This window comes from Pelophylax lessonae, assembly GCF_965119305.1.
Source record: "Pelophylax lessonae genome assembly, chromosome: 3".
Taxonomy (NCBI): Eukaryota; Metazoa; Chordata; class Amphibia; order Anura; family Ranidae; genus Pelophylax; species Pelophylax lessonae.
Genome location: NC_138770.1, coordinates 179,125,941 through 179,152,954, shown reverse-complemented (window position 1 = coordinate 179,152,954; position 27,014 = coordinate 179,125,941). Strand labels below are relative to the sequence as shown.

Sequence of the window (27,014 nt, the reverse complement as noted above, 5' to 3'; positions counted from 1 at the left end):
CTCCTGCAATGATAAGTATTAGGGGGGCTGCTGCACACAAAAGGCCTTTAATCTTAATGCATAGAATGCCCAAAGATGCCTCCGTTGCTCCTCCTTCCAGCTTGGATTGGACTGGAAATTTGTTAGTCGATGGCCCACCTGGTGAAAATAAAGGAAAAATAAACCAAAAAAATAGAAAACTAGTGCAGCCACCACAGTTAATGATAGGTAAGTTTCAATAGATTACATTTTTGTTTTTGGGTTCACACCTTTTGCTACCACCAACATATGGCGTATGTCTGCAGCATCTGGGGTTTTATACACACTTGCAGCTGCTGTAGCAGCTGGAAATGTGTGTAAATCTGACAAGCTGACTGTTGGCTGTCTTTAATGTATTTTTTTGTGGAAATAGTGTGCTTGATAAACCATTGCGTAATATCATGTGACATAAAATTTTTTAATTTTCTGTAAATGCAATGTAATATGGCTACCTGTAGCTGTTCTGTACACAGAATGTGTACTGACCACCCCCCAGAAACAACATTTCCTGCTTGTGTGATTTGCTCACTGATTTTTCTACACTAAGATACAAGTCATATTTTGTGGCATCCCCTGCAACAAAAATGTAGTTTTTGGTAAGCTACTCCCAAAAAGAAATCACATCTAAAGGGATGCAGACCCTGCAGTTTTCCTCATTAGAGCCCTACAGCTGCAGCAGCTGATTGATCATTATGAAACCACTCCCATTAGACCCACTTAGCACAGAGGTACAGAGGAACAAACAGTGATTTCTTCAGCATAACAAAAGGTAGGAATCTGCAACAACATTTGGTAAAATCCTTCCAATGTACATAGGTCACCCAGAGAGGAATGTTTTTTTCTCAACAAAAGTGGAGTTACACTTTAAGTAATCTTCAGGCCTAAAATCATTTTTAAAATGTGTGCAAAACCACTCTGGCAGTGGAAGGGTGAATATGATTTTTAAGCCCTTTCCTGACTTCAAAGTATTAAAGCGAGACACTGCCAGGAGGTCAGTGATGACAGCCTTCTCAGGAGGTCAGTAATGACAACCTCCATATTGGCCTCAGAGCTCGTTCCTTTGATCTTTGTTAGCTAAAAAGGTTACACACAGCAGCATGTATTGCAACATTTAGCTTGCACTTCACTCCATGGTTCAGCATTTATCACCAGAATTGGGTTTTACTGACTTTGGTCTGTGCACTTGGACAGCATTTTCTGGTGCCAGTGGTACACTGAATGAACTTTGATAGGAAGTATGAGTATAGTGTAATGAATATTCTAGGTGGTTTGGAGATAGGATTTTTTTTTTTTCTTGAAAGCAAAGTGTTAGGGCACGGAGTTGTATATTAGAAATCCTGCAACTGATCTCATGCTAAAAAAAACACTGAACATGGACAAAAATTACAGGCTATATTTTACGTACAGCCCATTTGAGGTCAGGGAAATAATATTTTTTTATCACTGTTATAAAGTTTGAAAACTTATAAAAGAGAATATTTAGTGGTTGTATGTATATTTTCTTAATTTATTATGATTGGGAACAAAAGAATATGCCAACATGATCTATCTTTTTTTTTTTTTACTTAAGGCATGTAATGTATATATGAAATGCTATTTTTTTAATATTTAAAATTTTTTTAAGCCAAAGAGTGGACTTTTAGGGCCCTTTCACACGGGCGCTCCGTATGTCCGCAAATCATCCTATTTTTTTGCGGATGATTTGCGGACATAATGTAAGTCTATGGCATTGCGGATGTCAGCGGATGACCATCCGCTGGCATCCGATTTTCTTCCTTTCAGTTCTGTTCCGTTTTTTGGAACGGAACAGAACCTTATTTTTCCTCCGTTAAAAAAACGGAAAGGAAGCAAAATCGGATGTCAGCGGTGTCATCCGCTGACATCCGCAATGCCCATAGACTTACATTATGTCCGTATATCATCCGCAAACGGATGGGATGATATGCGGACATACGGAGCGGATGACACAAGTGTCATCCGCTCCGTGAAAAAAAAAAAGGACCGGAGCGGAGCCAAAAAACTGAACGGCCGTGTGAAAGAGGCCTTAGACTTTTTTCACATATGTTTCCCTATCTATTTAATGCTTGTTGAAAAAAAACACTTTGTTTACAGGCTTCATAGCTCAAGCTGCAATTTACAGATAAAGGTGATTGACCATATTATACACCCGACTACCATCCAACCCAATCTTCTAGACCAGTGGTCCTCAACTCTGGTCCTCAGGGCCCACTAACAGGCCAGATTTTAAGTATTACCTTGGGGAAATGCAGACTAGAGTACTGCAATCACTAAGCAGCAAATTATATTACCTGGGATGTATTTCAGTTATCTTGCAAATCTGGCCTGTTAGTGGGCCCTGTTCTAGACGGATGGTGAACAGATCCCCAATATGTCTGTTTTTAGCACATAGGATAGGATCGGATGTCATCAGGTGTCAATTTACACATGTACGCTGATACCCGCTACTCTATAGAGGACAATGAATGGTCCGATTGGGACCGCCTAAAAAAACGACAGGTGGACCCAATCGGTCTACCCAGTTGAAAGAGCCCTAACACAAAAAAAAAAAGGAAACAAAAGAATGAGTGACCCAAAACCTTTTTATGGTTAGGCCACCAACTATTAGTCTGTTTCTTCTCTTTAGTCTTTGTCAAATTTCCTTATAGAACTTTAAAGTTCTTTATTAAGTCAAATGGTAAAGAAAAAAACTCGCTAACTTCCTCTGACATATTTTGCCCCCTACTGGGGCTTAGCTACAGAAACTAAGCCCCAGTAGGGGGAAAAACGCATCAGCCGAAGATAGCAGGTGTAGTGTCCTCACCTCTTACGTAATTACGTTTTTTAAGAGGAAACAAATAAGTGATTTACAGCCTAACCTTTTTGTGTATGTGGATTGGGGTAGGAGAGGACACCCGGCGATTTGCTGGTACCCGCAGCTGGTGTGTGTGACCTGAGTTGTAATGAATAAATAGAATAGTTTGTGGCCAAAACCATTGTAGTTTTTCTTTACCTGAGCCATTATCATCCATTGTGTCTTCAAACAGCCCTGGGCCTTGCAAATCCAGTAAACAACATCCGCTGGTGTGTGACATCCGAGGCTGAGCTGAAAAAATGCAGAGATGTGAGCCAAAATTGTGGAAGTGATCATGCAACCCTCAGCTGTGTTCTCAAAGGCAACGTTGAAGACTGCTTCAAAGCAATTTCCGTAAGTTCATTTTGAAGATTTGGTGAAAGACTTTCAAATCATGTAAATAAAATGCAAATAAGGGGGATTGGTGGTTTGGAGCGTGGGGGTTCGTGGTAAATCTTCTTTCTTCTTTTCTTTTGATCTCTTCTATCATTTCTAATGTTTGCCTAATTTTTTCTGTACAATTAAGAAAGGGCTTCAAGGTTGCCCTCAATCTAGTTCACAGTCAGAAAGGTGGTGTCTTTTGGATCAAGGTAGGCAAATTTGGGTTGACCATGCAGAATTCATTTTGCAAAATTTCACTCCCCCACCCCACCCCACTTTTTTTTTCTTCTTTTTGTTTTTCTTCACCTGGTTTGGAACCAAATAGGAATAATGTTTCTGAATTGCTATATATGTTTGTAGCACTCTCCTAGGTAGGTGCTAGAGAGAGAAAGTAAAGTTTTGAATCCTGTCTGCTTACCAGAGGGCTTGCAGTTAAATCTATATTGTTCTCTGCTTACCAGAGAGCAGGATCTGTTTGTGAGGTCTGCTCATTGTGCACTGCTCAGGTGTAACTTATTCTTTCTGCAGAGTGTTTCACTCTGGTCCAAAAGGGAGGCATGTTGGACAGTGGGAGGACACCTAACAAATGAGTGCACAGGCGTTTGATACAGCCCTGGTGATTTGCCAGAGGAAAGTGCCTCGTTGCATGCTGGGATATCGTATAAATGCCAGGAGTACATGTGCTAGGGTCTAGACAGGGAAGGGGCGATTGCCTCCTCCTCTTTAGAGGTGCCATGCGACCTCAGGTATTTGGTCTAAGGGTCTGGAGAGTGCTAGTGAGGAACTGAACCGAAGTCTTGTGAAGCTTACTGAAAGGGGAGACACAAAGGATCTGATTCTGCAGTACAGTGAGTACAGATCTGTGTCGAAGGACCTGACCTGAGGGGGGCCACCCCTGCAGCTAGAAGAGTCAGTGGACAGGTGTCAGTAAAAGGGATGCTAGTGAGTGTCCTGAAGATAATTTAGATCACCAAGTCTATTACTGGAGAGAAAGAGCAAGGAGACTTAACCCTTTCCATGCATGTGGCAGTATGGATTAAGCAGTGCAGCTGGTGAGTTTAAGTGAGAGTTGTCCTTATCCATTGTGAATAGTTACAGTTGGAGTATCCCACTATTCCCTTCTCCCATCCAAGTTCCAAAATAAAAACTAAAAACCAATACCTCTGGACTGTTTATTGAGTGACGAACCATCGGGAGTAAGGAGGGATGTGTGACCTGTACCCTAAGTGACTGTGTGCTGGTAATCATAGGAGGCCCAACAAGTCATCATACAGCAAGCCCTACGGAGACAGTGCTACATGTTGATATTCACATTACTATGCCTATAGTGAACAGATCATCCTGTTCATTGCACTATGTGCTTTTCATACATTTCCATCTAGCCCCCTCGGCCGGAGATGGCTGTGGACAGTAACTATGCTATGGTATAGTGGTATTATAACAAGAGTATGATGATCTTGCCAATCTCCAATGTAACACCATTGTTTGATATGCATTTGTACTATTTCATACCTTATTGTTTGCTTAAACCTCTTTTCAATATTATTGGAAAAGAAAATGCAAATTAAAAAAAAAAAAGGCAGGGCTACTAATGCCATGCCATGAGTACTTACACTCACTTGCCTCTAGGGAACATAAAAGAGCATCTGACATTCCTGAAAAACTTTGTTGTCTTATTAAACACTTCTGGACTGGAAGATTTGCCCCCTTAATGACCAGGCCATGTTTTGCGATTCGGCACTGCGTTATTTTAACGGACAATTGCGCGGTCGTGCAATGCTGTAGCCAAATAAAATTGGTGTCCTTTTCCCACAAATAGAGCTTTCTTTTGGTGGTATTTGATCACCTGTGCGATTTTTATTTTTTTGCGCTATGAACAAAAAAAGAGCGAAATTCTGAAAAAAACAATATTTTTCACTTTCTGCTATATAACATTCCCAAAAAAAATTTTTTTGGTAAAAAAAAATTGCAATAAGCGTATTTTGATTGGTTTGCGCAAAAGGTATCATGTCTACTAACTACAGGAAAGATTTATGTCATTTTTATTGTTTTTTTTTTTTTACTAGTAATGGCGGCGATCTGCGATTTTTAGCGGGACTGCGACATTGAGGCGGACAGATCGGACCCCTAACTGACATTTTTGACTCTTTTGACATTACTACAGTAAGTGCTAAAAATATGCACTGTTACTGTAATAATGACACTGGCAGGGAAGGGGTTAACACTGTGGGTGATCAAAGGGTTAAATGTGTACCTAGGGGTGTGTTTCTAATTGTGGGGGGCGTGGCTTGTGAAATGATCATAGAGACCTGTGATCCTATATAGAAGGATCACAGGAGCTCTGTGATCAGTTCAGGGAGAAGAACGGTCAGCTATGTTTACAACAGCTGACTGTCCTTCTCTCTCAGCGGGCAAAGATCGTGGGTGTCAGGCGGCAATCAGAGCCACCAGCCCGTGCATCGGAGTCCCCGCTGCTGAGTGGGGACGGGAGCGCGCCACCGCCGGCGCGCACTCGCCCCCTAGCTGCAGGTGCGCGACGACGTAGCGCTACGTCGGTTCACGCAGGAGGGCCGCCCTGCTGCAGTAAATCTGTGGCGGGCGGTCTGGAAGTGGTTAAGGGCTCTGTTTATACAGAGATGAACATACATACACTATAGCTATGCTGGGCTTTGAATAAAGACTCCCATAGGAGAAGGAAGCTGACAGGCGGGGGGGGGGGGGCTGTCAGTGTAGCTGGAGGTGCTCGGGGGTCTCAGCTCACAGTCCTACAATGATCATAGTACAGGCAACCACACTAAGTCTAGGTACCTGCACTACTTTGATGCAACTTTTGATGCGACTTTGACCCAGAGAGTGTAAAGTTGGATCAAAGTTGGATTAAAGTTGCATCAAAGTCGCACCCTAAATTGCAGTAGTGGAAACATAGACTAAAGCTCCTTTTCCACAAGTGTGACTTTTCATGCGATTTTAGACACACAAAGTCACATGAAAAGTCACAGCCCATTGATTTCAATGGCACCTGTTCCCATTTATGCAACTTTGAAAATCAGTAACTTTGAAAAGGTGCCTGCACTACGTTGATGCAACTTTTGAGGCAACTTTGATCCAGAGAGTATAAAGTCAGACCAAATTCTCATTAAAGTCGCACTCTAAGTTGCAATAGTGGAAATGTAGACTAAGGCCCCTTTTCACACTTGTGCGACTTGTCCTGCGATTTGGGACTGCAAAGTCACATGACAAGTCGTACTCCATGATTTCCAATGAGTACCGTTCATATCTGTGTGACTTCAGGTTGCAACGACTTCAAAGTAGTCCCTGCACTACTTTGGTCCCACTTTGTTGCATTTTGAGGTCCAAAGACATTGGCAATGCTTCAAGTCCAGTCAAAATCGTGGCAAAATCACGGCAAAATCGTGCGACTTTTAGGCCGCACAAGTGTGAAAAGGACCTTAAGCTCCGTTTCCACCAGTGCAACTAATTAATGACACCCGTTCCCATGTATGCAACTTTGAAAATCAGCAACTTTGAAAAGGTACCTGCACTGCTTTGATGCCACTTTGGATACAACTTTGATCCAAAGAGTGTAAAGTTGGATCAAAGTCACACTCTAAATCGCAGTAGTGGAAATGTAGCCTAAAGCTTTGTTTTCACTAGTGTGACTTTGGACACACAAAGTTACATGAAAAGTCACAGCCAACAGAATTCAATGGCACCCATTCCCATCTATGCTACTTAGAAAATCAGCAGCCTTGAAAAGGTACCTGCATTACTTTGATGCAACTTTTGATGCAACTTTGATCCAGAGAGTGTATAGTTGGATCAAAGTTGCACTCCAAAGTCACACTCTAGCCTAGTGGCTATGTTTCCACTAGTGCGACTCTTAAGTTGTGTGATTTAGAGTGCGACTTTGATCCAACTTTACACTCACTGGATCAAAGTTGCATCAAAGTAGAGCAGGCACCTTTTCAAAGTGGCATAGATGGGAACGGGTGCCGTTGAAATCAAAGGGCTGTATCTTGTCATGTGACTTAATGTGTCCAAAGTTGCATGACAAGTTGCACTAGTGGAAACAGAGCCTAAAACTCATTACTCACATGTAATGAGCAATAGAAATGGATCTTTATCCTTCTAAACTTTCAGAAATGTTCCTTTGTACCTTATTTCTTTCATATATTGCGCCGGTCACGTGACCCCTCTTCCTCCCCTCCCTCTCTCTCTCTCTCTCATGAGAGGCTGCTGGACCAGAAAGAGGCAATGAAGACAGGAGGAGATCATGGTGAAGGATAGGAGGAATAGGAGGGATGGGGGCGGGGCTTGGCAGGTCTAGGCATGCCTGTCTAAGAAAGACGGACAACCTTATTAGGAAGTGTAAGACAGCTTAGTAAATTCAGATAACAGGAAATAGAGTTGTCAATGAAGAACACGAAGAAGCTGATTGTCTAGTTTAGATAAGAATTTCTAACCTACACAAGCAGCTAGCCAGAAATTGAATAATATCAAAGATAAAGGTATTTAATATACTATTAATAAGGAAAAAAAATATTTTTGACTGGAGTTTCCCTTTAAACATAAAGCTCTTAGTTTTCAAAGTTGCAGACTTTTGGGTTAAATTTCCTAGGCTTTTTTATGATCTTCATTAAATCACTTTACATTTTTGTCTATGTAAAGTGAACTGGAAAAGGGGTCCTGCCATGATGTGAAACAGTAGCAGAGCGGGGATGATGAGAGAAAGAGATTGTAGAGAATAAAATGTCAGTGTCATAAACTCAAAAAATTGCCAGCAAACATTGATAATAACTGAAAACCCTCCCCTCTGGACACAGAAAACAACACAGACAACGATCACACTTCTTTAGAAGGTAAAGAGTTAGCTAAATCAGAGAATTTCACTTAAAAGGATTATTGAAAACATATATCAAGAAGTTTACTAAAGCTGGCAATTGATGGATCCAAATTCATCCATTCCCAGTTATGAAAGTCAATCTAAAAATTGACTTTTCATGAACGGGCTTGTTGGAAAGTTTTGCAATGCAGGTCAATGTATTCTGACAGCAGAGGAGTCTTGCTGTCAGAATACAATGACACAGCAGGGAGGATTCCTGCATCCACCTCGAATGTGTTGTTGGGGGACTCGGTTCAGTATATTCGTTTGGCTGGGGCTATGTTTGCCCAACTTTACTCTTTGAATATGTTTGTACTTTGAGAGCCGGTTCACATAGGCGCGACCCGACTTGCCAGGGCGACCTGTGAAGTCGCGGTGCGCAGCTCGCACCGCGACCTCGGAGTGGCATGCACGGACTTCATATCATTGAAGTCAATGCAGGTCGCTCCAGGTCGCCCCAAAGTAGTACAGGACCCTTTTTTCTAAGTCGGAGCGACTTGTGTCGCTCCTATTATAACGGGTCCTGTGCTAATCTATGGCAGGCGACCCACGGCGACTTGTCAGGCGACCAGGTCGCCTAACAAGTCGTCCCAGTATGAACCGGCTCTAAAGCAACTACACATCAGCTTATTTATTTTATATTTAAAGTGATCTGTGTTTACGATCCCCTGCTGAGCAGCATAGATCCGCCTACGGAGGCGGACCGTGTGAAAGAGCCCAAATGCTGAACCAATTTGGAAGGGGTATGCCCAGGAGACTTTTAAGCCTTTCCCCTCCACCCACACTTGCCCCCCCCCCCCCAACTGCCACTTATCACCCTCTTACCCAGTTCTACTTCTTTACCCTTTTTCCCTCACTTCCTAAATATTTCTTTCCTGATTTCTAGTTAATACTCTCATTGTTGATGCAGAAAATTAGAATATTACATAAGACCAATAAAAAAAAGGATTTTTAATAAAGAAATGTTGGCTTGCTGAAAAGTATGTCCATGTACAGTACAGCATGCACTCAATACATGATCAGGGCTCCTTTTGCATGAAATTCTGCATCAATGCGGCGTGGCATTGAGACGATCAGCCTGTGGCACTGCTAAGGTGTTACAGAAGCCAAGATTGCTTTCATAGCAGCCTTCAGCTCCTCTGCATTGTTGGGTCTGGTGTCTCTCATCTTCCTCTTTACAATACCCCCTCAGATTCTCTATAGGGTTTAGGTCAGGCGAGTTTTCTGGCCAATCAGGCCCAGTGATACCATGATCATTAAACTAGGTATTGGTACTTTTGGCAGTGTGGGCAGGTGCCAAGTCCTGCTGGAAAATGAAATCAGCATCTCCATAAATCTGGTCAGCAGGGGGAAGCATGAAGTGTTCTAGAATTTCCTGGTAGAGGGCTGCGCTTACTTTACAGCTAATATTTTAATTTTCTGAGATACTGAGTTTTGGGTTTTCATTTTCACTAACTGCAAACCATAATCATCAAAACTAAAAAAAAAGAAATGCTTGAAATATATCACTCTGTGTGTAACATATCTACATAAAATATATGAGTTTCACTTTTTGAATTGAATTACTGAAATAAATTAACTTTTTGATGATATTCTAATTTTATGTGATGCACCTGTACATATACTGGGTAATGTTGAGCTATTTGACATTAACCAGAACATTTAAAACTATTACAAAGGAAGATTTACCAGCAAAAAAAGTTGTTGGAAAGAAAAAGAATAAAAATTACAGGCATTTCCATCCCAGGTGTTGGGCAAAACAAATGGAACATACTTCAGTCAGCATTTGAACCATATAGATATGGTGATTGAATCTCAGACCTTAGCTATATACTGCCTGAAATCAAAGTAAAGGTACCACCCATAGTTCTCTACACAATAAAAATTGGGGGGTTTTCTAAAACTGGTGCATACAGAATCTGATGCAACTGTGCATACCAACTAATCAGCTTCTAGGTTTTGTTGTGAAAGCTTAACTGAACAAGTTGAAGTTAGACGCTTATTGGTCACTATGCACAGCTGCACCAGATTTTGTGTGCACCAGTTTTTGTAAATCTACCCCTATATTTTCATCAATGGCTATCAATGGAAACTTTGTTGGTCTCTTCTCTGATAAATACTTGTTCTTACCTGTTAGCATTAACCACTTAAGCCCCGGAAGATTTTACCCCCTTCCTGACCAGGGCCTATTTTGCGATTCGGCACTGCATGAATTTAATGGACAATTGCGCGGTCGTGCGACGCTGTACCTAAACTAATTTGGCGTCCTTTTTTTCCCACAAACAGAGCTTTCTTTTGGTGGTATTTGATCACCTGTGCGATTTTTTGATCATGCGCTATAAACAAAAAAAGAGCATCAATTTTGCAAAAATAACAATATTTTTCAAATTTTTTTTATGAAATTCACAAAAAAAAAAGTAAAAATCAAAAATTGTTAACATTTTAGGCCAATTTTTTTTTTACCATATGTTTGGTAAAAAAAATCGCAAAAAGTGTATTTTGATTGGTTTGAGCAAAAGTTATTGTGTTTACAAACAAAGGGAAAGATTTTTGTTGTTTTTTTTTTTAGCGCGTAATGGCGGCGATCTGCGATTTTTTTGCGGGACTGCGACATTGGGGCGGACAGATCAGACCCTTGACTGACATTTTTGACACTTTTGGGGTTACCAGTGACATTACTACAGTAATCAGTGCTATATATATGCACTGTTACTGTAAAAATGACACTGGCAGTGAAGGAGTTAACTGTATTGGAGAGGGAGGGGTTAAGTGTGTCCTAGGGGCGTGCTTCTAACTGTGATTGGCTGTGGCTTGATGTGTAAGAACAGTGATCAACGGTCCTACATAGTAGACCCGTTTGATCATCATTCTTACAGAGGGAGAACTGACAGGCGGCTTTGTTTACACTAGCCGCCTGCCTTTCTCCCGTTGTCATGGACGATCGCGAGTGCCCGGTGGACATCGGGTCCACCGGGCACACGCGCGGGGGGGGTCCGTGGCCGCGCGGGAGCGCGCCTCCGGCGGCGCTCGCTCGCTCCCAAAACCCTCACAGGCTAGCGACGTAGCCCTACGTTACTCTGCCTGTGAGGGGCTGACTGCCGACGTAAATAGTCGTGCGGCAGTCGGCAAGTGGTTAATGTACACCATAGGTGTGTGAAGCCTATTGCATTAGGGTGTGCACCCCGAAGTCTAAATATATATAGGGCAGTATGGCATTTGGCAGTGTCAGTAGGGCAGAGGTTGGTGTCAGTAGAGCAGTAGATGGTGTCAGTTTGGCAGAGGTTGGTGTCAGTAGAGTAGTCGATAGAGTCAGTAGGGCAGAGGTTGGTGTCAGTAGAGTAGTGGATGGTGTCATCAGGGAAGAGATTGGTGTAAGTAGAGCAGTGGATGGTGTCAGTAGGGCAGAGGTTGGTGTCAGTAGAATAGTGGATAGTGTCAGTAGGGCAGAGGTTGGTGTCAGTAGAGTAGTGGATGGTGTCATCAGGGCAGAGATTGGTGTAAGTAGAGCAGTGGATGGTGTCATCAGGGAAGAGATTGGTGTAAGTAGAGCAGTGGATGGTGTAAGTAGAGCAGTGGATGGTGTCAGTAGGGCAGAGATTAGTGTCAGTAGAGTAGTGGTTAGTGTCAGTAGGGCAGAGGTTGGTGTCAGTAGGGTAGTGGATGGTGTCATCAGGGCAGAGATTGGTGTAAGTAGAGCAGTGGATGGTGTCAGTAGGGCAGAGGTTGGTGTCAGCAGAGCAGTGGATGGTGTCAGTAGAGCAGAGGTTGGGGTCAGTAGAGCAGTAGATGGTGTCAGTTGGGCAGAGGTTGGTGTCAGTATAGCAGTGGATGGGTTTAGCAGGACAGAGATTGGTGTCAGTAGTTTATTTTTAATTATTGCTTTTTTACAATTTTATTTTATACAATTTATTTCTCCGATAATTTTTTATTTCTTTTTTACATTTTTTTTTGGAGCTCCATAGGGGGGCTTTGGTGAAATATCAGGGGCCTAAACAGACCCCTGATGTCTCACTTTAGAGACAGAGATTCCCTAGTCCTTTCCTCTCCAGCCAAGCAGAAAGGGGAATCTGCACAGCACAGGGTGATTGGAGTGTTCCCAGGCACACCTGGCACGCCCTGTGCGCACTCCTATGATGTACACTGAGTCGCACATGTACAGTTCATCATACATTTACAGCACGACTCTGTGCTGTGGTGATGTAACTCCTGTGTGCATGTTTAAGAGTGATATCGTCATGTCCTGGCCATTCAAAGTGGCCAAACATTCCAAACCCAGAAGGAAGATAGGGAGAAGATGGAAATGCCTATGACCAGTGGGAGTGCTGACAGCATGGTGCTGGAAGGGATTATTTGACAGGTAAGTCTGCCATTATGTGCTAATAATCAGTGCATGCGGTAGCACATCATGGCTAAAAGCCTGGGGGTCCATTTAAAAAAAAATTGTGGAGTTTAATTCCGCTTTAACCCTATTGACACCTAGTTGTCTAAAAATAAATTATAACTACCCACTACTTTTCGCTTCCCCTTTACTATACCAATACTAGTAGGCTGCAACAATTAACAAGACTATATATGTATTCCTAGGGGTACCAAATTGTACTGTCATTGAACAACTGACTGGACTGGGATACTGTCCTCTATCTATTATAACAAGGACTCATATTCTGTGGCAGAGAGCTGTGGTCTCATGGCCTGAAGCCTCCCTTTATTGTCAGCATAACCCATTCATTGAGAACATTGCAATACATGGATTGAGGAAAAAGGACCAAGGGAAGGCAATTACACAACCGAGCCCTTAGTCTCACTTAGCAATCTCTTTTCATGTTTTGCAGCTATTTTTTTTCCCTGTTAGTTCTCAAACAGAAAAGAACTGGAAAAGTAGAATTATATTATAAAATAAGAAATACATTGTGCCAGTTGAATAGAGAACGGTCGGCAACCTATCGAGAGACCTCTCTCCATTTGAAAAATTGCGTGTAAATGCCTCACCCAAATGCCACCTCATTTCAATAACATATAATCTCCTGATTACAGACCCCCAAGGAAAAACTAACAAAGCTAAACCAAGATGGGAATCAGACCTCGACCTTTCCTTCTCTGATAAAGAATGGGAAAACATGTCCCAGATCACACATAAGGGATCCCTCAATGTTTCCACATAGGAGAACTGCTACAAACTCCTAACCAGGTGGTATCGAACCCCAGCACTCCTCCACAAATTTAACCCTAGCATCCCTGACACTTGTTGGAGGTGTCATTCTGACACGGGAACCCTCCTCCATATCTTTTGGACTTGTCCAAAGATCCGTCCGTTCTGGAATTCAGTTCGTGACACAATCGCAAATGACCTGAATATGGATATCACCTTCTCCCCCGCCCAATTTCTATTACACTTTACTAAAATTCCCCCTCACAGATACTGCAAATCCCTCGTCCCTCACCTACTCAATGCAGCCAAAGCATGTATTCCATCCCACTGGAAATCAAATGACCTGCCATCAAAACCGGAATGGCTAAATAGAATGGACAAAATTGCTAAACTGGAAGAGTTAATAGCGATTGCCCGTGACAAGACAAACTCATATGCTAGCATTTGGGCCCCCTGGAAATCGTTCCGCGAGTCTTATTCTCAAGCTCCCTCATCCAATATAACCGCTCCAATGACTTAGCCTACACTTAATGACTCGTGACGCATCTATCGCTAACTCATCTAAGCCACAATACACCTCCAAATAACTCTTGGAAAAACATACATCTAACACTTTCTCCCCAGCTGGACTCACATCTGTAGGTCCCTCCCACCCCTACACAAGGGAAGTAAGTGGGAATGGACTGCGGATCTGACTCTTGTTGGTATCTCACCAACCACTCATAACACCTGCTCCTTTATTTGGTCGCTCTCAGACTAAGCAATCATTCTAGTCGGGAGGCGGGGGCCGCGGACTCTCTCTCCCCCTCCTCTCCTACCCTTCCCACCCTCCCCTCCTTCCCCTACCCACCTCCCCCACCTCCCCCACCTCCCCCCCTCCTTTCCTTCCATCCCACCACCCCACACAACACTCTCCAAATTAAGTAGGAAGGTGGACCCTATCACCTCTTCTCCCTACAGGAACATACTTTCTCTCGTGCCATCATAGAGATACTCTATCTATAACTCTAACCTTTCCAAACTCCATACACACGACTTCACCTTGACTCAATGGTTAAACTACACACGCTACCTCTATTTCTCTAAGGGCCAACTCACCCCCATAACACCCTCGCTTAGGCGTGTTACTTGTTGCCTCACTCGCCCTTTTTGTATTGTTTTGTTAAAAAGCTGAACGGTGAACCTACCCATAAAAGAATGGTTTCTTTATCTTCCGTTCCGACTGCTTTTATAGTTATGGATAGATGTGTAATATTGTTACCAATTCTGTTTCAGCTCAGTAAACAACGTTCATGATATACTATTTATCGTTGCATAATGTATTATATCTCTCATGTAAACTTGTTGCCAAATTACTGTTTCTTGTTTTAAGAGACTGTGTGTTCTATGTATTTTCTGACAATTTCTAAATAAAAACTTTTTGGAAAAAAAAAAAAAAAAAGAGAACGGTTCTGGAATATTAAGCTATGGTATTTGTTTGAGTCTACCAGCCCTTGACTAGCTATATTTAAAAACATCACGTTTCCTAAAATCTGGTTATAGTTTTGGACAACATAGGCCAGATATAAGTAGAGTTAGAAACCATTTAGGTACCACTATGATTTTATGCAGTGTTTAGGTTGTCACTGAAAGTGCTTGTTTTTCAGGAAGACGTGGCGGATGCAATTAGTTTGGATAGTGGAGAGGTTTACAAAGGTTCCATGAAACCTTACAGCTTGAGACCAGTTGCTGCTGAAAACTATGGCACGGAGAAAGGTAAATTGATCCTAACACTTGAAAAAAATGATGTCAATCATGCAGGCTACAGACTACGGCCCATTTTGTAAGACATAAGTGAACTTGGTTCTCTACTGAAGATTATAGGATAGTATATGCCATTGTTTTCTGCTGGTGGTCTGTGGATTACCTGCACACAATTCTGCCTTAGTTAGGTCCAGCCAAGATTTGAAGTTTTTTTTTTGTTTGTTTGTTTAATAATTTTTTTATTTCATTTAATAAAGAAAAAAATAAACATACACCAAAAACAAAATAAAAAAAAAAATTAATTCTGTCAAGTTTAGTACAAACACCATTAGAACTATACTGCAATAAATTCCATATACCATCAATACTATCAATACTGAACCTCCTCAGATTATTGAGTAACCAAAATAAATTAAAAAAAAATGAAAAAGTAAGAAGAGAGAAGAGAGAGAAAAAAAAATAATGCTGGCCATGGGTGGTGGGTTTATAGCTACTCATACTTTCAAACTCACTTAGATACATTGGTCCCTATAAGCCTGCATGAAGTTGGTATGTTTTCACTATGTTTGAAGAAATTCTTCACCTATTCAGAAACATTTTTTTAAAAACCTGCCCCTAGGTTCCCTAGCATATAATAGTCTGATTATATAGTGAACCCCTAACGGTAATATATAGTCCTTTTTGCATAAATCTGTAAAAAAAAAAAAATCAGAAAATAGTGCAAACAATGCTATCGATGTCTGCAAATGTTTTGTTACTGTAAATAGTTTATAATGGTGTTTATACATGGGGGAAGGTCAAGGGAGGCAAAATTGCTCATTACATACACAGGTTCTACTTCCTTCTTTGCACTGCTGCATAATTGATTGTGCTTTATTGCTCCTTCTCACAATGAAAGTCTATATATCAGCAGGCTCATTAAAAACAGTAGACTCACTATGTGGCTGATACATTATTGCAACAGCTGTTAAACAAGGAGGTAAGATAAGACAAATATAGATCCCCTTTGGTGGACAATTTTCTATACAATAACAACTATTTTATGTGAATAATGTGATAAATGACTCTACACCAGTATTAATTTAGTCGACTAAAACCGACTAAAATGTTTTTGTTGACTAAATTAACACAATTTTAGTAGACTAAAATACGACTAAAACTAAAATGGCATTTTAGTCTTAAGACTAAAATACGACTAAAACGAAAATGGCATTTTAGTCATAAGACTATAACTAAAACTAAATAAAAAATTGACATCATTAAAATTAACACTCCTCTGCTGGTCATTTATATATCGGCAACACAATTGCATCCATAGCATGTAATAATAGCACATTAAAGTTAAAACATGTATTGCACCACCACATAAGCATAAGTAAGGAGCATCTACTAAACAATTAAGAAAAAGGCTTTTCTTATATTTTTCCCTAATATTTAATGTTGGTAATATATTCAGGTAATATGTGAAATTGACATTACAGCCAATGGAGTTTACAGCAGTGTTAATTTCATCAACGAAAACGTTTTCGTCACCGCTTTCGTCACTGGCATTTTTAAACTGACGAAAACGAGACGCAAAGTATAGCACATTTTCGTCAAATGACAACTATGACGAAAATCAAATCCGTTTTCGTTAACGAACGAAAATTAAACGAGAATGTAAGGCAGGGACGTTTACCCAACTTCCGGTTTTCACAGAGCTCCGCCTATGTGGCGTCTGGCGTGGCATGCCCCGTGACGTCTGGCGTGAGGAGTGGACTACTACAAGAGAGTCGACTCGAGACCAGTCACCTGACCTCACCAGAGCACTGCAGCATTACAGCCAGACACGCCAGGCCCGACTCATCACACGGCACTGGCACCCGGCCACCACCACATCCAGAGCAGAGCACCCACTGTGAGTTAACAGCCAGGCCAGCTATTACTGCCTCCCTGAGTCCCCTCAGACCACTCACCAGTTACCACTGGCATCCGATTTCGCCATCCATCCAGGACTGTGTGCATGCATATAGGTCGCTGAGGCCCGCCCGGCCCATCCTGTTCAACAACTTTAGTTCAGAGTCAGACCAGAGACCACCCTTAAACCTGAGACCCCCATCCAGCACTCTGAGCAGCACTGTGTGCACTCACTGCACTGACTGCAGGCAGCAGCATTACAGGCCTCCTCTCTGACCTGACCATAACCATTTAGATGACTAAAATGAGTTTTAGTCGACTAAAATGTAGGACGTTTTAGTCGACTAAAATGTACTGGAGTTTTAGTCGACTAAATAGGACTAAAACTAAAACACTTGCAGAAGACTAAAATGGGACTAAAACTAAAATGCCATTTTAGTCCTAATACTAAGACTAAAACTAAATTGAAATTTGCTGCCAAAATTAACACTGCTCTACACCAAGAGTCCACCCTGCACTTAGGCAAAAATAAATACATACAGTATATATATTCACAAAAAACGTGTACTGCCGCTGCTGTTCATCACTCAGTGAAAATCATATATAAACAACTACAACACAGCGCTATAGACAGTGCACTGTCTATAGCACCATGTTGTAGTTGTTTATATAGAAACTATTTTTATGTGCAAACTGAAAAAAAAAAAATATCAATAACATTTTAACTGAAATAAAAACAATAAATGTCCATTTTAGAAATATACAGCATTTTCATTAGGTGCTATACTGCCATTGATGGCCATAAAAACTACAGTATACACCCTAAATGCAAAGAAAGAAAAAAAAATCACTGTTATTGGTTACATTTGTATACATAAAATTTGCAAATTAATTTTCATTTCAGCTCCAGATACGTGTTATTATGCAGTGGCTCTGGTAAAAGAGTCAAGTACTTTCATGTTTCAAGACCTTAAGGGCAAGAGGACTTGTCACACTGGAGTCGGAAGGGCAGCGGGTTGGACTTCACCGGTTGGAACTCTCATCTCGAAGGGATTGATAAAATGGGAGGGACCTGAGAACCAGCCTGTTGAGAGAGGTAAGCACTCTTTCTTCACCTACAGGTCTACAAATAAATTGTCTTAATTTATTTACACCATTTTTCTGATTAGGCCAAGCACAAGAACAGGTCGGGGTTATATTCATATTTCTTGCCCCCTAAACCTATTGTCTTGTGCCACTGCCACCCCCTTCCCCTATCTTATCTAGCCTTAGCATCACAATAAAATATAAACATCATAGCTACACATGACACACCAAAACTGAAAGTTAAGCCCCGTACACACGTACCGATCGTCGGCCGAACGATCGGCCGTCTTTTGTCCAGGGCTGTCGTGACTGTTGAAAACTGCAAAAGACTGCACACGAATTTTGTCGGCCAACAACAGCCGACTGCAGAAGTGATGTCATGTGATGGTTAACTTTCCTTGTCTTTTTTCTTTTCTGAGCATGCCCAGTCTTGCAAATCTGCTGTCTGTCGGCCGAATTCTGTACTGACTGGTGAACAATCGGCCGTTCTGGTGTCGGCATACAAAAATGCTTGCACGACAGATTCTGTTCGGCCGAAAGTGCGCTGTCCGCTGTTGGAAGCATCATACTAACAAGCCTACAATCGGCCGATCGGTCGTCGGCCGAATCTTTTCGGCCGACAATCGGTACGTGTGTACGGGCCTTTAGAGTTCAAACTGGGTCAGTACACCTAGAATAAACCAATAGAAGAGTAAGGAAAGCTGGTGCTTGACTCTGCTAGCAGTTTGGTTCTTTTTTTTTTTAAATACAGTTTGGTTCTAGGTGTACTGGCTCACATGGGGTGAGTTAAAATGACACAATACATGATGCCATGCCACCAATAAAAATACATAGAGCTTGCAGGAACAGCAACAATAACAACCTGGGTAAAACTGCTCTGAAAAGCAGTAGTGTGAAACCTTTTATTATACATAGGAATGTGTTATGGATAGGCAGCAACATGAAGTTTGGGAATCTGGCCCTACCTAGGCCATTGGCTATGCTGGCTGCATGGAAACAAAGCCCTGGAATTCCTCTGGTTAGAATCTAATATTTTGTTGTATGCAAGCAAACCCTTCTATGTATGGTTTCTGGTACTGCAAAGATCTCCAGCTTTTGGCAACATCTAATGTACTGTTTTAACATTTCTGTACTTGGTATCTGGACACAGTTAGGACACAAGAGATATTTTGCTACTTGATTAACTAAACATTAAGGCACAGTTCACAATAGAGTGGCTTTAAAGTCGTGTGACTTTGAAGCCGACACCCCTGCACAACTTCATCGTGGCTTGCATATGACTTTTTTAACAGAAGTCAGTGAAAGTCATGCTGAATTCACCCCCAAAGTAGTGCAGGAACCTTTTTCTAAGTCGGAGTTGCATCGATTAGAACGGTTCCATTGCCGTTAATGGGGCGCAACTTGTCATGCAACTTTGAGCTCTCTAGTCGCATGACAAGATGCGGCAGTGTGAACTGGGGCTCAATGTCCAGCAGGAACAAGATAGCTTAAAGCGGTATTAACCACTTAAGCCCCGGAGGATTTGGCTGCTAAACGACCAGAGGGTATTTTGCGATTCGGCACTGCGTGACTTTAACGGACAATTGCGCGGTCGTGCGACGCTGTACCTAAACGAATTTGGCGTCCTTTTTTTCCCACAAACAGAGCTTTCTTTTGGTGGTATTTGATCACCTGTGCGATTTTTTGATCACGCGCTATAAACAAAAAAAGAGCGTAAATTTTGCAAAAATAGCAATATTTTTCCCTTTTTTTTATATGAAATTCCCCCCAAAAAAAATGTAAAAATCAAAATTTTTTAATATTTTCGGCCAATTTGTTTTATGCTACCTATGTTTGGTAAAAAAAATCGCAAAAAGCGTATTTTGATTGGTTTGCGCAAAAGTTATTGCGTTTACTAACAAAGGGAAAGATTTTTGTCATTTTTGTTGTTTTTTTTTTTAACGCGTAATGGCGGCGATCTGCGATTTTTTTTGCGGTACTGCGACATTGCGGCGGACAGATCGGACCCTTGACTGACATTTTTGACACTTTTGGGGTTACCAGTGACATTTCTACAGTAATCAGTGCTATATATATGCACTGTTACTGTAAAAATACACTGGTAGTGAAGGGGTTAACTTTATTTGAGAGGGAGGGGCTGTGTGTGTCCCTAGGGGCGTGATTCTAACTGTGATTGGCTGTGGCTTCAACTGTATGCAGAGTGATCAATGGATCTACATAGTAGATCCATGTGATCATCTCTCATACAGAGAGGAGAATGACAGGCAGCTTGTTTACACAAGCTGCCTGACTTTCTCCCTCTCCCCCGCCGATCGCAGAGTGGCCGGCGGCGATCGGGTCCGCCGGTCACACGCGCGGGGGGGTCCGTGACCACGCGGGAGCGGGAGCGCGCCTCCGGCGGCGCGCGCTCGCTCCCTAAACCCTCACAGGCGAGCGACGTAGACCTACGTCACTTTGCCTGTGAGGGGCTGACCGCCGCCGTAGATAGTCGTGCGGCGGTCGGCAAGTGGTTAAACCCAAAAGCAAACATTTATTATATAGAAGCTTACCAACTCTTGGATGTGGTAGTTGCATTCATTTTCCTGTTTAAGCTTTCTTCCCCTTATTTTCACTTGGTGATCCAGCCACTAAAGTCTGTTGTTTTTCAAAAGAACAAACTCCCTTCCAGGTGTAGCAGTTAGTGTGATGAGACAAACTATTTACCACTGCCAGGGGTGTATAATGGTCAATTTATTTGTTTTAAACACTTTATCCTAAAAGGAAAACTGTTGCTGTAATTGATTATAAAGTGTGAACTGGAGTTTGGCTTCAGTTTGCTAGTGTAGCTAAATCTGTCAGAACATCTAGCACTCCCCTCCCCACACAATTACATTTTTGGTTTTGGGTTTAATATCGCTTTAGGGCAGTGGCGGCCGGCCGATAGGGGGTGCAGGGGCGCCGCCCCCCCCCCCCCCAAAAAAGAAAAAGAAAAAAAAAAGATTTAAAAAAAAAATTTTGGCCACAAGGGGCGCCCGCCTCATTGGTGCCTATGGGGGTGGTTTTCCACCCGCAGAGGCGCCGATTGACGGCCTTCTGGGCGTAACTGTAGCGCAGAGCACTGCGCTATACCACCCCCTTTTGGCGCCCGCCTCATTGGTGCCTATGGGGGGTGGGGTTTTCCACCCGCAGAGGCGCCGATTGGCGGCCTTCTGGGGCGTAACTGTAGCGCAGAGCACTGCGCTACACCACCCCCTTTTGTGATGTCTTGGATCATGATTGGTCCAGACTCCAGCCTGGACCAATCATGATTCAGGACATCATTGCTGGGGGCGGTGCGGTCACCTTCCCGCCGTCAGATGGTCAGAGCGGGCTCCAGGATGGCACGCATCGGAGGAAGAAGAGAAGAGGACATCTTGTCTCCACTCCACTCTCCAGAGAGTCCTGACTGGCCGACTCCCGAGAGCAGCAGCAGCAGTGACAGGTAAGTGCCTCAGTCAGACTCAGACAGACTCAGTGTGGTCCTCTCTGTCCTGTCTGTGTGCCTGTGTGTGTGTGCAGACAATGGAGATAGATTGCAGAGTGAGAGGAAACACACAGGCAGCGACAGTGCAGCTCTCGGGGGAGGTCTCACTCTGTGTGTTTTGCAAGAAGCACATGTGGAGTGATGAGAGAAGAAGCTGCTTACCGTTCAGGCAGGATGTGCTTTCATAGAGGCAGCCAGGAGAGAGCAGTGCTCATCCCTGCTGCCATTCATCCTATTCCATCCCATCTGCCACCCATCCCATCTGCCACCCATGCTATCTGCCACCAATGCCATCTGCCACCCATGCCATCTGCCACTCATCCCATCTGCCACTCATCCCATCTGCCACCCATGCCATCTGCCACCCATCCCATCTGCCACTCATCTCATCTGCCACCCATGCCATCTGCCACCCATGCCATCTGCCACTCATCCCATCTGCCACCCATGCCATCTGTCACTCATCCCATCTGCCACTCATCCCATCTGCCACCCATGCCATCTGCCACCCATGCCATCTGCCACTCATCCCATCTGCCACTCATCCCATCTGCCACCCATGCCATCTGCCATCCATCCCATCTGCCACCCATGCCATCTGCCACTCATCCCATCTGCCACCCATGCCATCTGCCACCCATCCCATCTGTCACCCATTCCATCTGCCACCCATCCCATCTGCCACCCATGCCATCTGCCACTCATCCCATCTGCCACTCATCCCATCTGCCACCCATGCCATCTGCCACCCATGCCATCTGCCACCCATCCCATCTGTCACCCATTCCATCTGCCACCCATCCCATCTGCCACCCATGCCATCTGCCACTCATCCCATCTGCCACCCATCCCATCCCTGCTTCCACTCATCCCACCCCATCCCATCCCTGCTTCCACTCATCCCATCCGTGCTGCCACTCATCCCATCTGCCACCCATCCCATCCCTGCTGCCACTCATCCCACCCCATCCCATCCCTGCTTCCACTCATCCCACCCCATCCCATCCCTGCTGCCACTCATCCCATCTGCCACCCATCCCATCCCTGCTTCCACTCATCCCACCCCATCCCTGCTTCCACTCATCCCACCCCATCCCATCCCTGCTGCCACTCATCCCATCTGCCACCCATCCCATCCCTGCTGCCACCCATGCCATCTGCCACCCATGCCATCTGCCACCCATGCCATCTGCCACTCATCCCATCTGCCACCCATGCCATCTGCCACTCATCCCATCTGCCACCCATCCCATCCCTGCTTCCACTCATCCCACCCCATCCCATCCCTGCTGCCACTCATCCCACCCCATCCCATCCCTGCTTCCACTCATCCCACCCCTCCCCCTTTTCTGCTTGCGCCCCCCCAAAAATTTTGAGCACCAGCCGCCACTGCTTTAGGGTAAACCTGTGCTGTGTCTTTGTAGAGATGAGCAATGAGTTCACTATAATGACCCATTCCTCAGCAGCACATACATATCCTTCATTAACTCACCATGAGCAAAAAGAATAAAATACCCCAGTACTTCTTGGTATGAATGTCACTCAGCCAAACAGATGTGCTGGCACATGGAGAAAGTCTATGTAAGTAATGACTCGTGCTGGCTTCTACTTGATCCCGGCATCCAAACAAAGCAGCTGGGGAGCGAAGAAAAGATGGTTCAATGTTACTAGAGAGCAAGAGATTAAAGGGAGCCCAATGCTTTGCACCAGCCAGAACAACAATTAGGACCACGACATCATACTGTATATTGTCCTGTTGTTGTGTTAACCACATTGCTAACCACAGTAAGTTACAAAAAAATGATCTCCAGGCTGAAGAAGAACATGAAAATTGGCTTCCCCTACTAGCGATAAGCCAGTTGTCCTGGCAGTGACTATTTTTGCAATTTTAGACACTAGGGAAACCTTATTTATGTTTACCACTAGACTAGACTGTGACCCTGCAGAAAAGATTCTCACCTTGTAAGTTTGTCTCACTTATTTGTGGGTTTAGTTTTTTTAGTGTTTTTTTTTTTTTTTTTAAGCTTCTAGCTGTTATTAGCATTTTTTTGCTCCTAGAAGCTAAATAGTGTTATCCTATGTGTCCATGGACACAACTTTAGGCTATTAACATTTTTTGAGCTTCAGCATCTAGGAGCAAAAAAAAAAAAACGGATTTTTGGAGCGTGTTTTTCAGCAGAAAAAAAAACTCCTAAACGCTCTGCTACGAAAATGTTTTTTTTGAGCTTTTTTTTTAATGTACTGCAAAAATGCTAATAAAAGTGTAATGCTACTAAAATTCTACTAGAAGCTAGCACAAAAATGCTATTATCAGCATTTTACATCCAGCGTTTGTTTTCTTCTAGCTTTTTTGAGATTATGAAAAACGCTACTGTGCATGCTGCCTTAGGGAGGAACTTCACCCCCCCCCCCCCATTGTTATTCCACCCACCTTATCCTTTTTTGCTGGATTTTTCACAAAAACCATACTCACACGCCAAGTGACCCACAAATGTTCTGTAGAGATCTACCACTGCACATCCGATCCTGTACTGCCATCTTCTTTTCTAACGTCATTTGGGTGCCTCTTCTGAGTTTTTGCAGCTGACCCCCTGATGACACGTATTCATGATGTTGTGTGATAAAAAGGCTGGCTGCAGAAACCAGAAAGGGATAGCTGACCCCTGATGACACACCTGCAGGGCATGGCTTGTAGCATACCCTGAGACCTCCTGGTATGTGTGATGTTGCTATCACAGGAGGCTGTGGGCAACAAATAATTCATTCTCTCTTAGATAAAAATGCAGAAATTGAGGGGACTGTTTCCCAAAGAAGGTATTAAAAAATAATAATAAAAATGATCTGATTGATAGAGAGGAGGGAGATTAGAGTGGAATTACAGAATGTGGGTTGGATGGGTGAAGGTACATTTTATTGTGAATGCTATCCACCAAAAATGAAGGCCAGCAAATTGTCTGTATTAATGATGTGTAGGCAACAGCACTTAAAGATAAATCAAAACCATTTCTTTCCAGCACACTTTACAGCTAACCAACCAAATGAAATGAATAACACCGTCTAACAAATTGGATTAAAAGCAGAGTTTTAGTTGTGCAACATTTGCAAATATATGTGGAAAACACAACAGCCTCATTAAAATCCCTCTGTGTAGGGTGGTACCTAACTCTAGTGTATGAGAGTCTCCATACTAGAGTAAATTTAGCAATGGATACATTTAGGGAAGGTATGCCTGGAGGCAACCCTTTCCCATGTACTGTGGTTAGGACCACACTACACAGAGTGGCCTTGACAAGACATTGTGGTTTCCACATATACAGTATTTTCAAATGTTGTGAAACTAAAACCTCTATCAATGTAAATTATTAGACTTTTTTTTTTGTTCCGGCTACTTGGTAAGTGTGCTGGAAAAATGGTTGTGGCCCTTACTTTTAAACCTAATTTTTAAAAGTAAGTACGTTGTCATTTTTGTTAAGCATTTATACGTAGCCTGTATTTGTTTCAAACACAATGATATTTAGAAAGACATTTAGGTTTGATAAATTCTCCTGCACAATTTTGTAAAGGTTGAAAGGTTCTCTTCAATGAAGTATAGTATATTACCTTCTTTTTAAGGCTGCTTGCTGAGTAATGTGGAGTGGGGTGGGGTGGATTCCAAATATTAGATTTTTAATAGTAAATTTAAACATCATCTTTCAAAAAATTATTTTGATTTTCCTTGACACGTCTATACTGAACATACAGTAAAGTTATATTGCTTGACATTATATTTCTTGTTTTCAGCTGTTGCATCATTCGTTACTGGCTGTGCTCCTGGAGCCAAAGAGCCAAATTTGTGTAAGCAGTGTGCAGGAAAGCAAGATAAAAAGTGCAAGGCATCTTACATTGAGCCATATTTTGGCTACGCTGGAGCTTCCTTGTGAGTATACTGTAACCTATGCCATCCGATTCACCTAGATTACGAGGAGCCTGGTATGGACTGGGGGGACCCCATGCCATTTTTTCAGCAATACTGACATAAACCTATATAAACTGAAGTGCCTATATATACAGTGGGTACGGAAAGACCTGAGACTGGGACGGAGATTTGTCTTCCAACAAGATAATGATCCAAAACATAAAGCAAAATCTACAATGGAATGGTTCACAAAAAAAAAAAAAATCCAGGTGTTAGAATGGCCAAGTCAAAGCCCAGACCTGAATCCAATCGAGAATCTGTGGAAAGAACTGAAAACTGCTGTTCACAAACGCTCTCCATCCAACCTCACTGAGCTTGAGCTGTTTTGCAAGGAGGAATGGGCAAAACTTTCAGTCTCTCGATGTGCAAAACTGATAGAGACATACCCCAAGCGACTTACAGCTGTAATCGCAGCAAACGGTGGCGCTACAAAGTATTAACTTAAGGGGGCTGAATCATTTTGCTTGCCCAATTTTTCTGTTTTTTATTTGTTAAAAAGCTTGAAATATCCAATAAAATATACACATTCCATTGTAGATTTTGCTTTATGTTTTGGATCATTATCTTGTTGGAAGACAAATCTCCGTCCCAGTCTCAGGTCTTTTGCAGACTCCATCAGGTTTTCTTCCAGAATGGTCCTGTATTTGGCTCCATCCATCTTCCCATCAATTTTAACCATCTTCCCTGTCCCTGCTGAAGAAAAGCAGGCCCAAACCACGATGCTGCCACGACCATGTTTGCAGTGGGGATGGTGTGTTCAGGGTGATGAGCTGTGTTGCTTTTACGCCAAACATAACGTTTTGCATTGTTGCCAAAAAGTTCGATTTTGGTTTCATCTGACCAGAGCACCTTCTTCCACATGTTTGGTGTGTCTCCCAGGTGGCTTGTGGCAAACTTTAAACAACACTTTTTATGGATATCTTTAAGAAATGGCTTTCTTCTTGCCACTCTTCCATAAATGCCAGATTTGTGCAGTATACGACTGATTGTTGTCCTATAGACAGAGTCTCCCACCTCAGCTGTAGATCTCTGCAGTTCATCCAGAGTGATCATGGGCCTCTTGGCTGCATCTCTGATCAGTCTTCTCCTTGTATGAGCTGAAAGTTTAGAGGGACGGCCAGGTCTTCGTAGATTTGCAGTGGTCTGATACTCCTTCCATTTCAATATTATCGCTTGCACAGTGCTCCTTGGGATGTTTAAAGCTTGGGAAATCTTTTTGTATTCAAATCCAGCTTTAAACTTCTCCACAACAGTATGTCGGACCTGCCTGATGTGTTCCTTGTTCTTCATGATGCTCTCTGCGCTTTAAACGGACCTCTGAGACTATCACAGTGCAGGTACATTTATACGGAGACTTGATTACACACAGGTGGATTCTATTTATCATCATTAGTCCTTTAGGGCAACATTGGATCATTCAGAGATCCTCACTGAACTTTTGGAGAGAGTTTGCTGCACTGAAAGTAAAGGGGCTGAATAATTTTTCATGCCCAATTTTTCAGTTTTTTATTTGTTAAAAAAGTTTGAAATATCCAATAAATTTCGCTCCAC

At 42.8% G+C, this 27,014-nt stretch overlaps 1 protein-coding gene across 1 annotated transcript in view; it reads left to right on the top strand.

Moving 5' to 3' along the window:
• LOC309551119 (serotransferrin-A-like) overlaps window positions 1-27,014 on the top strand; it is a 78,607-nt gene that overhangs the window by 1,640 nt on the left and 49,953 nt on the right. The window contains exons 2-5 of the mRNA XM_082251564.1: window positions 3,063-3,223; window positions 14,928-15,036; window positions 17,825-18,016; window positions 25,289-25,424. Coding sequence (XP_082107690.1) covers window positions 3,063-3,223; window positions 14,928-15,036; window positions 17,825-18,016; window positions 25,289-25,424 — 598 coding nt within the window. The remainder of the gene's footprint in view (window positions 1-3,062; window positions 3,224-14,927; window positions 15,037-17,824; window positions 18,017-25,288; window positions 25,425-27,014) is intronic.